The sequence below is a fragment of the Ceratotherium simum genome, unplaced genomic scaffold (genome assembly GCF_057802395.1).
Source record: "Ceratotherium simum simum isolate JZ-2026a unplaced genomic scaffold, ASM5780239v1 HiC_scaffold_43, whole genome shotgun sequence".
Classification (NCBI taxonomy): domain Eukaryota; kingdom Metazoa; phylum Chordata; class Mammalia; order Perissodactyla; family Rhinocerotidae; genus Ceratotherium; species Ceratotherium simum.
The window spans coordinates 1,888,760-1,904,634 of record NW_028261259.1 but is presented as its reverse complement, the minus strand read 5'-3'; the positions used below and the strand labels follow the sequence as shown (position 1 = coordinate 1,904,634).

The following is a 15,875-nucleotide window of genomic DNA, read 5'->3' as shown; positions in this document are numbered from 1 at the left end:
AAGAAGACACAACACAGGCTCACTGGGAAGAGCCACACACGAAACATAATGTGAAAGAGAAAAATACTCCACAACAGTGGTGTAGACAAAGGGAGTAATGTAGAGCGAGAAGCCAAAGCATATACTGGGCTCCCAAGTCTGGGCAACTGGGGAAACAGGAGGCCCAGGGACACAAAGGAGAGACTGGCAAGGAGAACTGGGGACGGGCACAGGACAAAGACGTCCGTCTGGAGCACTGAGTTTGAGGTAGAACAAAGGGGTGTATGTGTGTGCGTGTGTGTGTACTCCTCCAGATGAACAGAAAATTGTGCTTGCTGCACTGGGAAGATAACTGTTCTGTAATTTTAAAATCATATGCAGGTTTTATATAGTAAAAGTTAACAAAGAATTATTCTAAAAATATTATGTCTAAGCAAATGACAATGGTGAAGAGCAGGATGAGGAAAAGTAAGGGAGATAGCTCAGTTCTATTCAAAGTGGAGTTACTAACACATTGAATGATTTATGGAATCAGAATTAGAGAAAAAAAGATCTCCTAGGTTACAGCCGACTGTATGCTCGAAGGATCCTTCTGTGAACTTAAGACACTTCAATAACGTCTATAATATACTTTCTCAACACTACAGATAAGACTTAATGTAATGGGAAGAACCCACCTAAATTCAACCTGAGGAAACAACTTCTCAAATATGGAATGGAATACCATATGCAAACAGAGAAGGGAAAAAAATGCCAGGAGTCAAAATAGAGAGAAATAACTGGCAATTGGCACTGGAGGCTGCATTCTCAGATTTTCGTTTATAAAGCAAACACAACACTGGGATGTACAAGCCTCTAAACAAACACACAAAAAACTGCAGTAAACTGGATCTCAGCCTCAACATTACCCCTCAGAGAAAACACTGAAAATGCCTCATAAAGTCAAAGTTAACTTTGGTCTTTCACAAATCTCGCAAATTAACTCAGATCAATTTTATTATGAAGTTATTTTCAATATATACCTACATATGCACCTAGATCTGGGATTTGTTTTATAAATTTAACAATCTTGTGAACACAGTGGACGCCAAATAATACCACAGGCCCCTTCAGGCTCAGGAAAAATACCAACAACAATAACATCATACAAACAAAAACTCCAGGATCTGTCAATTTTGTAACTCTTCCCTTGGGCAAGTCTCTCTAACTAATTAGAAAGTTAAGTAGAATTAACCATTTCCAAAGGGCTGGGGAGGAAGGCCCTCGAAAACATGCAGAAAAATTGAGGAGCACAAGCAAACAAGTGACAATCCAAAGAGGGAACCAGTGGCACTAACTGGGCCGCAGCACCACTGCCAGCCACAGACCCCAAGCATTAATAGGCAGTGTCCACACTGGATCTGTCAGAACCAGACTCTTTGTGACGGGTGTAGGAGCACAGCTTACAATTCTGAACTCCACCTTCAACAAAAGAGCCCAAACACAAAGAGCCAGGACAAATTATGTGTCAAGATAAACAAAATTGTGTGTAAAGATAAATAAAAGCAACTCATCTAGGAAGATTTTCCAAATTCCCCACAGTTTTCTTGAAATAAAAGACTTTCTAGAATCGCAGTTGCTAGCTAAATCCATTAAAGACAGGAAAATAAATATGCCTATACTTCACAATGAGAAATCTAAGTAAAATCTAAATTATTTCTTGAGAGTGAAAGCAATAATGAGTGGGAAAGGAGGATTCAGGAATAGCCTTCCCAAGCAGGCTTTTATGAAACACTTGAATTACTAGAATGTGTTTGCCTTAGTCTTGCCTAAACATTGAAGAAAATGACAACATAAACCCTGCCATCAAGATTAGTAATTATATACAATAATTACACAAATGAGTAGGTAAGTTTGTTGATTTTTATTCTAAAGTCATATTATATTTTACATTATTTTTGCTCAATAGAAAATGCTATTACCATTGAAGAAATGAACTATAAATAAGTTATTCAGATAGCAGAAATTAGCCCTTTAAGTTTATAATAATTATTGATAAAAATTTCCACAAATTCATTCTATCTCAACTTAACCAAGATCAAGTATATAACAGTCTGCTTCTTAAACTCTGCAGGGCCACAACTATAACATAATGAAAACAACCTGTTATAATACAGTGACGCTGTGTGGGCCTCTGGGGTGTAGAGGTCTGTTTGCTCCTATATAGCAAACTATCCCTAGAAACTCCTACTTCCTACCTCCCACTTTGCTAATCCCGGAAGAATTGGAAGTTGTCAGGGGAAACCAGAAAGCTGAGAAACAAGCTTGTTAAATCAGTAACCTTAACAATACACATAATTTAAAGTCAAGAGGCTCTGCTCTGAGGTCTGCAATACAGGGACTCTCCAATCTCAAAGCACTGCTGGAATAATAGCTGCCATTTCCTTGGGAATCGGAGGTCTTCTTAAACTTATTTGCAAGCTCAGAGCTGTGTTTTGGGAGAATGTCATGTATTTTGGAAAACTGACCTGATTGCAGCATTCTGTGTCAGATCCTGTAACATGGGACCAGGAGAACACACTATTCTAAAGAGAAAGAAGAGAAGAATTATCTATTCGTAAATTGTAACCTTTTTGCTAAGTGGAAGTAAGATGTTGCTTTAGGAAAGAGAAATCATTAAAATGCACCAACAAAATATGATCATTTATATCTTTAAAAAAGGACCCCATCTTCCTTGTTTGTAAGCTCATTAACAGAAAACTATTATGGGCAAAGGGCTTATACCAGAATTTGTAAAGAATACCAACAAACCATGAGGAGGGGTTGGGGGAACAGACAAGTGAATAGAAAAAGAGAATAGGTACTTCATAAATGAGGAAAACCAAACGGTTAATAAATATATGACACGGCATTCAATTTCATTAGGAATCAGAGAAACACAACTGTAAACCACATGGTGCCAATAGGCATCCACTAGATTGACAAAAACTAAGGTAGTGACAATTTCAAGGGTTTGCAAGAATGTACAGCAACAAGATCTCTCACAAACAGTCACTGAAATTATAAAATAGTGTAATCACTTTGGAAAACCACCCGACATTATCCAGAAAAGATGAAGATACATCTTTCATTAGCAAAATTCTATTCCTCGATATATACCCTTGAGCAGCAGTTCTCAAACTCTGATCTCAGAACCCCCTTACACTCTTAAAAACTGAGGACCTCAAAGAGCTTTTGTTTATGTTGGTTATGTCAATCAGTATTTACCTATTAAAAATTAAGGTTAATTTTAATTGAAAATTAAGAAATTAATTAATAAATCTGAAAATCTTTTAAAAATACTAATTTAAAGATAACAGTAATAGATTCCACAACATACACAGATATTTAGTCAACAAAACATTTTTTTATGAAAAACTATTTTACAAAGTAAAACAAAAATAAATGAGAAGTGTCATTGTTTGACATTTTTGAAAATTTTTTTAATATCTGGCTTGATATCTATCTTAAGAGATGGATTCTCTTATCTGATTCTGATTCAGTCCCTTGAGATATCACATTACATTTAGCCTCTGGAAAACTCCACTGTACACTCAAGAAAGAAAGAGAGCAACAAAAGGAAATAAGATCATAACATCTTAGTATTATTATGGAAGTAGTTTTGACCTTGTGGATCTCCCTAGGGACCTCCAGGGCTCCCTGCACTTGGCATCAAAGCCCAGCTCTTTAACACAGTAGCTCTGTCAGACATGTCACAGCTCAGACATGTCACAGCTCTGACAGAGCTACTATGCTGAAGAGCTGGGCTTTGACGCCAAGTCTTTTTTAGCCCAGCAGATTTCTGTTGTTGTTATTTTGTTTCCTCACTATTATTAGAAAATAAAACATTTAGGCAACAAGGAAAAAGATGCTAACTAAACTTCCTCCTAGTTGACCCAATTAGACACAAATGAATGCTTACTGATCGGGAAGAATGGCTTCTTCATCCAAAGAAAACTTTCCTTGAATCCCATGACATAGTTCAGGTGGTACACCCACTGGCTGTGGAAAAATGCATTCCTGATTATATATCCAAAAGAATGGAAATCAGGGACTCAAACATATACTTGGACACCGATGTTTACAGGAGCATTATTCTTAATAGCCAGAAAGTGGAAACAACCCAAGTTCTCATCAACAGATGAATGGATAAACAAAATGGCGTATGTACACAAAATGGAGTATTATTCAGCCATAAAAGGAATGAAATTCTGACACATGCTACAACATGGATGTACCCCGAATACATTATGCTAAGTGAAATAAGCCAGATACAAGAGGACAAATATTGCATGATTCTACTTATATGAGGTACCAAGAAGAGGCAAATTCACAGGGACAGCAAATAGAAGAGAGATTACTAGAGGCTGGGAGGAGCGGAGAATGGAGAAGTATTGTTTAATATTGTTTAATGGGTATACAGTTTCTATCTGGGAAGATGAAAAAGTTCTGGAAATGGATAGTGGTGATGGCTGCACAACATCGTGAATGGACTTACTGCCACAGAATTTTATATACTTAAAAACAGTTAAAATGGTAAATTTTGTTTTCTACTTTACCAAAAATTTTTAAATGCATTCTCAATTAATTAACCAAATAATTATACTAACTGAAAACACTTCATGATGGCAAAAAAGACCATACCTCTGTGGCACCTGTCTGATACAGCTCTAAAATGAAGTCGTGCAGTGGGTGATGTTTCCCCACGAATAAGACATCGCCTCCAAGACTATTTCTTCCAGCTGGGGGAAAGTAAGAAAAGAATAAAGATCTAACAATTATACCTACACAAGCAACTTTTATGAGAGTAAAATAGGAAGCACCTAAATTTTAAAAACTTAATTATAAAGTTTACAAAAAATAATAGACCTAAACGTGTGATGCATCTCTGTAGAAGAAACAAAGCTTTGACAATAAAGTTTCGAAGATCAATGACTATCAGAAAAAATTATCCCTAAAAGATACCTGAATATAGTCTTGCAAGATAAGGGACAAAGTTTTCTTATTTATACAGAACTTAATTTCTTACTATAAGAGACATATAGACATTCTCTGAGGAAATACAAATAAATTGCATCATCTAATAACAAAGATTATTCTATGGATGGTTCATAATTATTTCTATAGGTTTATTATACTAGTATTAAATAAATTTTCTAACAAAGCCCAGCTTTACAATTTCCCAATACTTTTAACTGTCAGTATTAACGACAAAATGCCACTTTTTGTGTAAAATAACATTTCAAGTTAGCAATATGAGGGCAAATGCTTTTGTTTCAACCTAACCTTTCAAGCAAAGTTATTGTTATTTGGTGGGGATGAAGGGAAGAAGGGAGATGGAGGAAATTCATAATACCCTCCCAACATGCAAAAATACTTTTGTGTATGCATATTATACAAGAATCAAAGTCTTGGGCCTGCCGGGTGCTGTAGTGGTTAAATTAGCACACTCCACTTTGGTGGCCCAGGGTTTCACAGTTCCGGATCCTGGGCACAGACCTATGCACCAATTATCAAGCCATGCTGTGGCAGGTGTCCCACGTATAAAGTAGAGGAAGATGGGCACGAATGTTAGCCCAGGGCCAATCGTGCTCAGCAAAAAGAGGAGGACTGGCAACAGATGTTAGCTCAGGGTTAATCTTCCTCACCAAAAATAAAAAAAAAAAAAGGAATCAAAAAGTCAGAAGATATTCTTGAAGTATTGCTTTTTAATAAATTTAACAAACACTTGTAAGTTAAAAAATTTTATTTAATTACTATGCAACTTATGGATAATAAATTTTAAGAAGCAAAGTTAACTTTTGTCATAAAGAAGTCAAATCAATGATTTATGCCCCCTTTATGGGAAATTTGACAAATGAAAAAAAAGGTCTAATTTTACAAGGAAATGTAAAGTCTCTATTACACAGACTCAATGTCGACCAAGTGAAAGTATGATCCTTACTCTCTTCTGGAGTGAGGTCTGGGTATACCTCTTCTAGGGCAGCTCGCAGCCTTCGCTCATCCACGAACGGCAACAGAGCAACACCTGGGGAGACAAATGCACACCAAGCGGCCCAGCTATTAGGATCACCTAAATTTCAACTACCGTTGGTCCATATAAACATTTCTAGTAGAATTTCCCTGTTGATATAAAAACATTTTGGAACTGAACTCTATTTAGCCAAATTTCAGATAGAAATACTTCCCCGTGGTGGTAGAAGAAAAAATTCTATTTGTTTTCCATCTTTAAAAGGGTTCATATGGAAAACCACGTTTGCTGAATCTTTACTCTGTGATGACAAAATTTTTACATTAAATGAACAAGTGGCCACCTGGACACAGGTCTATGTTCTCACCTTACTTATTTACTAGGATGCCTTCGGGCAAGCCAGTAATCTCCTAAGGGCTTGAGCATATCCCTTTATCTTTCTAGGACTTGGTTTCTTCTTTTGTAAAAAGAGATCATTCAACCAAAATACTCAGAAGGTCTGTTCAACTGGAATATGTGGAACATCTCTTTCAGCTCTAAAATTGCATAGTATTCTGTTTACATTTTAAAACCTAATAATTAGGGCCGGCCCCGTGGCTTAGTGGTGAAGTGCACGCGCTCTGCTCCTGGCGGCCCGGGTTCGGATCCCGGGCCTGCACCAACGCATCGCTTCTCCGGCCATGCTGAGGCCGCATCCGACATACAGCAACTAAAAGGCTGTGCAACTACGACATACAACTATCTACTGGGGCTTTGGGGAAAAATAAATAAATAAATAAAATTATTTAAAAAAAAAAAAAACCTAATAATTAATTTATATATAGAAAATTTTTAGACTTGTTTAAATAACTTTGTCCCCGGGAGGGCATGTAGAATAGTGGCTGTTCATTTTTAGGCTGAAAACTGTCCTCTGGAGTGTGCTGGAATTAAGGTCATTATTTGGACCTACACGCATAATTTTCAAAGAATCGCACTGGAATACAATTATCTATTACTACAAAAACATGCAAAGTTATTGAAGCATATATATATTCTGCTGTATATTATTATATATATTATAAATAGTATTTTGGCTAAATAAAAATTTTAAGATAAATAACGAGAAATACTGACTAGAGCTAAATAATTTTGAAACCACTGCCACTCAAAACTGCTTTATTTGTGACTTCCCCTTAAAATGATGAGAAATGAAAGGTTTCCAAAGTTGTCTTTAAATTATTTAGCTACCATATTTTAAATTATGAAACATGTTCAATTTGACTACCTAGTAGGGGAATATATAGATTTTTTAAAGTTAAAAAGAAACTAGGTTCTAGTGTGAATTCTGAAGGTCCAAAAAGTGATTTCAAGGATTATTAACATCCATCATCTGAGTAAGGCTATTTATCAATTACCGGTAAACACTTATGTAGAAAAAACCTAGGCAGTGGTTAAGTTTTATTTAGTCATACACTTAACAAAATCTGTATCACGCAAAACTACATTATCTAGCTTTTGTTTTCTACCTACTAGATTTAGGATTTAAACAAATCATCAGAAAGACTTTCCTTCAATATCAACTCCAGAATCTAACTCCAAACAGTAAGCAACCTGCAGTGCTAATGACAGCAATAAGGTTATTAAGCAACAAACCAGTCTTCCTGGCCAGGGTAGGAAGGAATGTCTTACACCCAGATGTGATAATGGTCATGCCTGAGGGTGAGCTGATAGTAAAAATGATAACAGCAGCTACTTTTTCCTACTTTTTTCCCACTGATTTACTACATTACATGCATTAGCTCATTTAATCCTCGCAACAACACAGAGGTAGCCCAAGTAGTGGTAATACTTAGGTAAACACAGTGGTCATACTCTCCAGGTTCAGATCTCAGTGCTGCCACTGTGTGACTTTGATCAAATTACTTAAATTCTCTGTTTATGTAGAAAATACAGTGTTTGAAATGACTATGCTATATTTCTTTAATACATACTAAGCAAATATTATGAAAACACAACATTGCAAGAACATATGTTCAATAAATGTTGAAAAAGTACCCAGATATATTTTATCTTTTATCATTTTAAGATGTACTCAACTTGGGCCGGCCCCGTGGCTTAGCGGTTAAGTGCGCGCTCCGCTACTGGCGGCCCGGGGCTCGGATCCGAGGCACGCACCGACGCACTGCTTCTCCGGCCATGCTGAGGCCGCGTCCCACATACAGCCACTAGAAGGATGTGCAACTGTGACATACAACTATCTACTGGGGCTTTGGGGGAGAAATAAATAAATTAAAAAAAAAAAAAGATGTGCTCAACTTAGACAAGAACTTACTTATTATCATGACTTCCGGTAAGTTTTAAAGACATATGCAGAAATGACTATCTCCTAATAGTACTAAATTTTACCTCAAGAAAGATGTCTTCTTGCTACAGTCTAATAAATAAAAATATTTATAACATATAAAAATATAGAAATATTAAAGGTCTGAGTTTAAACCCATCCTAAAATTCATCTGGACTCTCAAGAGACCCCAAATAGCCAAAACAATCTTAAAAAATAAAAATAAAGTTGGAGGACTCCCACCTCCTGATTTCAAAACTTACTACAAAGATACAGTAATTAAAACAGTTCGGTACTGACTGGCACAAGAACACACATATTGACCAAGTGAATAGAGAGCCCAAAAATAAACCCTCACATACATGGTCAAATGACTTTCAACAAGGGTGCCAAGACCATTCAATGGGGTAAGGGCAGTCTTTTCAACAAATGGTGCTGGGAAAATGGACATCCACACACAAAAGAATGAAATTAGACCCTTACTTTATTCCATATACAAAAATGAACTCAAGATGGATCAAAGACCTAAATGTAAGCTAAAACTAGAAAACTCTTAGAAGAAAACAGGGAGGAAGCTTCATGACATTGGATTTGGCAATGATTTCTTGGATATGACATCAAAAGCACAGGCAACCACCACCAAACAGCCCAACAAAAATTAGACTTCATCAAAATTAAAAACTTTTGTGCATCAAAGGACACTATCAACAAAGTGAAAAGACAACCCACACAATGGGAGAAAATACATGCAAATCATATATCTGATAAGAGATTAGTGTCCAGAATATATAAAGTATTCCTACAATACAACAAAAACCCAATTCAAAAATGGGCAAGGGACTTGAATAGATATTTCTCCAAAGAAGAGACAGAAATAGCCAATAAGCACATGAAAAAAAGGTTCAACATCACTAATCATTAGGAAAACGGAAAGCAAAAACACAGTGGTCACCACTGCACACCCATTAGGATGGCTACTATCAAAAAACAGAAAATAACAAATCTTGGCAAGGATGTGGAGAAACTCTAACTGTTGTGCATTGCCTTCCTTTTCCTCTGGATGATTTATACTACATTGATATACTCAGCAAGTCATCTGCATGCTTATATATTTACTTATTTATCTAAAAAATCCAGGCAAGGATTTATTTAACAAACACTTACATAAATATATTTACTTATTTATGTATTTATACTATTACTTTACTGCCTCCCATTCTCCTATGTCTCTTCTCCTTCCAGTTTAATCAAAACATCCTCCACAAAACACGTTCAAAAACAACCTAAGGCCCCAATCCACTTACATATAACAAAATACGACCACAGACCACAACACTTACACAACCCCAATCAATAGGCTGCAATTCTCATCATCATTCCATTAAAGTAATATGAAATTTCTGTTACTACATAACCAAAAGTCAACCCTAAAATCTCATAAAATAATGATTTTCAATTTATAAATTATTATTTATCCCCCTTTGCGCCACAATTCTCTTTGAGTCATTTTACTGGTCATCTGCATCACAGGGAATAATAAACGAAAAAGAGTGAAAACATGATTTTACCAAACTGCTTATTATCCTAGAAAAATATATGGTGGAAGAAAAGGTTAAAATAATTTGCTGAAAGGGGCTTAGGTGTGAAATAATCGTTGGCTCACTGTGTGAGAGACTTCTCCACTGTGTTTTATATTCAGTCATCATCACACATTTGGTGAGTGATAAACAGTACCTTAAATTTAGTACTAATTTTATATTGTCATTCTTACAAAATCTGTGAACAGAAGGAACGAGAAAATAGATATGTAAATAATAAATAAACTTTAAGTAATGATTAATGCCAAGTATTTAAACTAAATTTCTAATACTTTTTTCAAAAGTTTCCATGGAGTATAAGTGAATCTCCACACGGACACTTCATATTTCTACAACTCTCAGCAACCTCACAAGGTGTCAATGAGCTACTGATGGAAGGAGCATGTCCCACATCCCATTAATTAATCACAAAGGAGACAAAAGATATAATCATTAATCTATTTCAACTCAATTTACTGTTTATCAAAATGCTACTATTAAAATTACTGTTAATCATTGCTAATCCCAGGTTAGATGAAAAAAATATCAAAATTTCACATATAATCTTTAAAATACTTATCTTTTACAGAAATTCTTTCATCCCATAAATCAAGTCAGCTTACAGATTACCAAAAGGAGAAAATTATTTTAACAAAAAGGAACAATGTTCCCCTTTCTGGGAAGAAAATAAGATTCCTCTCCTCAAATTTAAATAAAGCTTTAACATAAGTGTCAAACAATATATAGCACACAAAAGATACTATACTGTTATATAAAAATATAAAAATTATGATGTTCTTCCTAAGGCCCTCTGCAGCAGAATACACACACGGGTTAGGGGTTCTAATTTGATACCAGTTCTTAAAATAAAGGTGCCTTAGAAAAACAAAATTAGGGCCAGCCTCGTGGCTTAGCGGTTAAGTGTGCGCGCTCCGCTACTGGCGGCTCCGGTTCGGATCCCGGGCGCGCACCGAGGCACCGCTTCTCCGGCCATGCTGAGGCTGCGTCCCATGTACAGCAACTAGAAGGATGTGCATCTATGACGTACAACTATCTACTGGGGCTTTGGGGGGAAAAAATCAATAAATAAAAATTATAAAAAAAAGAAAAACAAATTAAAATGCTGAATTTATCACATCTTATGATAAGAAATAAATGATAAGAAATAAAAATATCAGCTTGAGGGATACAAAAATCCTATTTTTCCCTCTGTATCACTGATTAGCTTTTTCTCAAGACACAAACATATTTCATAACATGTTCAAGAAAGAAGACATCTTTAAAATCAAAGACAATCTGTTATAGATACAAACAGGTTTTAGAGTATTAGTATAAGCTACAGCTAAAAGTAACTATATACTCGCATACTTCTAGCAAATTAAAATAACATAGAATGTATCATAATTGCAGGCTTGACCTGACTACACTATGGTGTCTTTTTTCAACTTCCAAGTGTAATATCCTGAGCCAATAAATCGTGGCTTTCCTGGTCCATCACATCGCCCTATGTAACAAAACACCAAACCAACCCTCTGCTGCAACCACTCCCACCTCACACACAGGGGTCCTGGGAAAGAACCAGTCAGAGGGGCCATGAAGACCTCTTGACCTTTCTCCTCTCTGAGCCTTAGCCAACTCCTACCTATGTACCCATCAGGAATCTCAAGGCTTTGAAGAATTGCAAAAATGGCCACATCCCACCCCTCCCCTCCTCAAAACTGAGAGAACCCTGGGTACCTCACTGCCCCGGTTCCTGCTACATCAATCTATACTGACAATGTGTGTGACTTGCTGAAAGCCTGGGATCACATCATCCCAGGCCTCCTCATATAGACCTCTGAGTTCTAAGAGGAAGCAATAGGCAAGCTACCAAGACTGATTTGAGGAAAATGTTTACAGGATGGTAGCTTTCTAATAGCCCCCATTAGAAAAAAAGAAGTAAGAAGCACTTAAAATATTTCTATTTTACAGATACATAAAAGTTAGCAGAAGAGCCGCACTTGTCCTGAGAGGGACTGACCATCTGCTCTCCCTACCAGAATTGCCTCCTTGTATTCCCAAGTTTCTCTTTTACTACAGAGTTTAGAAACAAATAGTGAAGAATTCCATTAACAACTTTTCCTCAACAGTGAACATAAATTTTCCTTGCATATTCTGGGATCCTAAGTAAATTAAAACCTTATCTATTTGTAAGAAAAATTTGCCGCCCCTCCCCCTTCTGCATACATCTGATAAAAAGTCCACCTTCAAGACTCATTTTCTTTACCTTTTGCCAGTATTTCTTCCCTGACTCGCTGCTTCTCTACTGCTGCTTCCATTCCTTCCTTGGATGCTCTGAACCTCCTGGAACGCTGCTGGCTCATTTTAGCACGTGGTGCCTGAAAAACATGTATTTCATATTCACATAATATTATTCAAAATATTTGCAACTAAATCTGCACATTATTTTGAATCAGTTGTTGTTATAAAAATAGTACACTAAAATGGAAAAGGTAAGTAATATGTCTAATAATCCTTTCACGACAGACAGGAGATCCTGAGGACTTAAATTTGGACCAAGAACCTAAAAGCTGAGCTCAGTGAGTGACATATCAAATGGACAAACATCCTATGAAGCCACAGCACTTAACAGTGCAGGCCCCACGACCTAATGCCAATTCCACTGGGTTATGGTGCTTCAAAGCACCCAAGAAGAAAGCTCACTTGACTCAAAGACTCAGCCAGCAGACAATGACTACAGAACCAGGATCAGGAAGAGCTTCCTTCTGTCCTTGCCTAAGAGGAAGGACGGTCTCCAAATGAGATCCACAATGCCCTATAAAAGCAAAGAAAACGACTTGATCTGTAGGACCCCAAGGCACTTGCATTTTGTACTTCCCACAATAAGCTCCATAATCACCACTCTGTCTCCACAAGCACAGCAGGAGACAGGGAACAAGGTTTTTACCAAAAGTACTTTTAAATCACTCTAACCAAGTGAGATTTAACTCACTGGATAACCCTGAATGAAGTGAACTGGACTGTAAGGTTCTGAAGTTACTGAACTGAGTTTTGGGGTTGGAAGGGACTCTAAAGTGTCCTGTCTACAAAAAATAAGTTCTTTTATCTTCTCTTTTAAACAGTTCCCTTTTCTGTAAAATGAGACCACCTAATCTGATTCTTTCAAGCACCAAGCTCTATGATCTACATTTATATTTTAACAAAAAAACATGTTACAGACATGAGCACGTACACAACGCACACAAATACGTACATATTTTATACTTGATCTAGCAGTAAGGGCATACTGCAGTAAAGTTAAAAATTTTCTTCAAGAAACTTAGCTAATGTGAATTGGAATATGCTCCAAATAAGACATATTCCTGTTCCCTTTATTCTTTACTCCACTTTAACTGCAACTTAACAAGTTATCAGGTAGCTAAGATTTTTCTTTGAGTAAAGAGAACCTCACAGAAAAGTTAATCTTCTTGGACCCAAAGTTTTCTGGATTTTCAAAATCATTCCATTAGCTACTACAATTGCGAAATTTAAAAGAAAAAGAGAATCTATTTGCATATGGCTAAATAAATTTAGGCTTATGATTTACCTTAATTTTCCTTGAACCCTGGTATATAGTTTGCTAATCAATTATAACCTAAGCTACTTGATATTATTACCATAGGTCAGTAAGTTATTCCCCTCTTAAGGTCCTGTGATGACTAATCACCGCCTATAGGATAAAATCCAAACTCCTGAGTATGACAGGTGAGGCCTTCTTCAAGTCATCACTCTACTTCCCTTTCCAATCTAAAACTCCTACAGTTGCCCAAATATGTCTGTGTGATCACAGGCATGGAGAGTGTGTTTACCTGCCACATTTGAGAAGTCCCTAAGGTCCTCCCTCCCCATATCTGTCCCATCCATCCCCTTCCACTGCCCACCAATCTCCAATTATTCTTTATCCTTCAAGAAATGGGACAAAAGTCACCTCCTCTCTATCTTCCAACTCTCTTAGTAGCACTGACACCTTCTTCCCTCAACATGCTGCATGTGTTATTTAGTGCCTATAAAGTCCATAAATAACTAACCTCACTCATTTATCTAAGTCTCTGTCCCTTTACTGGTAAGCCCTTCAAAAGCAAGGGCAGTCACCAACATCCCCAGCATTTCACAGTACTTGGTACAAAACAGGCATAAAAAGTGTTTGAATGCATGACTGAAGGATGAGGCTTGCTTTCTCAAATTTACCACACTCAACATTTTTCTTTATTTAGCTGACTTTCATTCTAGACACTGGGAACACAGCAAAAACAAAAACGGAGGACTCTAAGTTAATTATTTTAGCACTTACCACTCCATCTATTGCCATGTAGAGAAGTCGTCTTGGTCTTACTATATTGAAGTCTGTCAATGTATTCAAAAATTGCAACCATCATTTCATCTTCGTTTTTTGGTGCTGGTCTATAATGATAAGCAAACAATGTAATATAACATAGTACTCCTCTGTAACTGGTGATGTCAGTGACAAACACAGGTTACATACTTGTCTTCAGGATGAGTACAGGGATGGATGATTCCATTCATATCCAAATACAGATTACCAAACTCCACGTCATTTGGATTAGGTTTACTGGCATCAACAGGAATCTTTACACCATTGCATTCTTTTGGCTATGAGGAAATGAGAATTAATAGTAGTTTGATTGTTCAAGTCTGAAATTGATATAACCTAGGCTCAGTAAGTACCTGTGTTTCATTTCTGAATTGGAAATAAAACACTTTAAGCAATCTTTAAATTATAAATTATCTTATTCCTTAAAGCAAACTGAAGTAGATATTTCATTTGTAGAAAGTGGACAGCTTCCAACACAAGTTAATCTTCTCTATGTGGGGGATAGTTATCAAATTTCCAAATCATTCAGTTGTCCAAGCGAGAGACCACGGGAGTCACCTTAGAATTCTTTTCCCTTACCACCCATTCCAATAAGTCCTGTCAATTTAACATGAAAAACGCTAACAGCATCAGGGCATCATCTCTCACCTACAAGACTGGAACGGTCTTCGTGTGGACTGCCCACCTCTAGACTCTCCTGTCTCCAGCCTGCCCTGTCTCCAGCCTGCCCTCTATGCTGCCAGAGTTTTTTTTTCTAAAATACAAATGTGGCTGCATCTTAATCTTGCCTGATTCTCCCAACGATTCCCATAGCGGGTGTAAACCAATGAGCCTGGACCTACCCTAGTCTCCTGTCCCACCACAATATTGTTCAGGTCCACCCCATCTCGTCTAAGTTCCTGGAAAACACTCTCATCTCTCAATGTCTTTGCACACTGCTTCCTCTCTATCAACACCCACTTCCTGAAATCTTAGTAAATTTCCAGGGTCAGACTCAGATCAAATGTCGTTCATTTTATAATGCTTTGTACACATCTCCTAAGAAATTAACTGCTCTTCCTTCTGCATTTCCACAGAATTTTGCTTATTCACTTGTAGCACTTCCATGGTTTTATAATTAATTTGTCATTCTAACCCAGCTACACTGTGCATTCTTCAAAAGGTAAGGACTGTGCCTTACTCACTCCTGGAGGCACTCAATTATACTTTTGTGATAAACATTACCTTTGTCTTTTTCTCCCAGAGCTTCAGCAGATGATAAGAATATGAGATAGGTTTTTACTGTTACTACTAGTAAAAGTCACTAAAAAAATAATAGTTCCCCAACACATGCAAAGCATCATTTGTAACAGCAAAAAACTGTGAACAATTTAAAAGCCCACTATGTACATGCTATATCATGGATGAACCTCAAAAACATTCTAAGTGAAAGCCAGTCATGAAAGACCACAAGAGATTCCATTTATATGATCCAGAATAGACAAACGTATAGAGACAGAAATAGATTAGCTTTAATCTGAGGGTAGAGGAAGGGGAAGGGAGATAGGAAGTAACCACAAGTGGGTACAACATTTCTTTTGGGAGTGATGTAAATGTCCTAAAATGAGATAATAGTGATTGTTGTACAACTCTGTATAT

At 36.8% G+C, this 15,875-nt stretch overlaps 1 protein-coding gene across 4 annotated transcripts in view; it reads right to left on the bottom strand.

Moving 5' to 3' along the window:
* LOC147911360 (5'-3' exoribonuclease 2-like) overlaps nt 1-15,875 on the bottom strand; it is a 24,838-nt gene extending 8,963 nt beyond the window's left edge. Inside the window, exons 1-8 of one of the 4 annotated variants that reach the window (XR_015551033.1) lie at nt 15,462-15,875; nt 14,388-14,515; nt 14,196-14,305; nt 12,132-12,243; nt 5,942-6,025; nt 4,642-4,739; nt 3,920-3,999; nt 1,868-2,543 (exon numbers count right to left, since the gene is read on the bottom strand). Coding sequence is in view for 2 of the 4 variants with exons in the window: in XM_087428104.1 (XP_087284230.1) it covers nt 2,465-2,543; nt 3,920-3,999; nt 4,642-4,739; nt 5,942-6,025; nt 12,132-12,243; nt 14,196-14,213 (471 nt within the window). In the remaining 2 variants the exon portion in view is untranslated. Of the gene's footprint in view, nt 1-1,867; nt 2,544-3,919; nt 4,000-4,641; nt 4,740-5,941; nt 6,026-12,131; nt 12,244-14,195; nt 14,306-14,387; nt 14,516-14,885; nt 14,910-15,461 lie in introns of those variants that run through there. The other 3 variants (XR_015551034.1, XM_087428105.1, XM_087428104.1) reach the window with 3 other exon arrangements.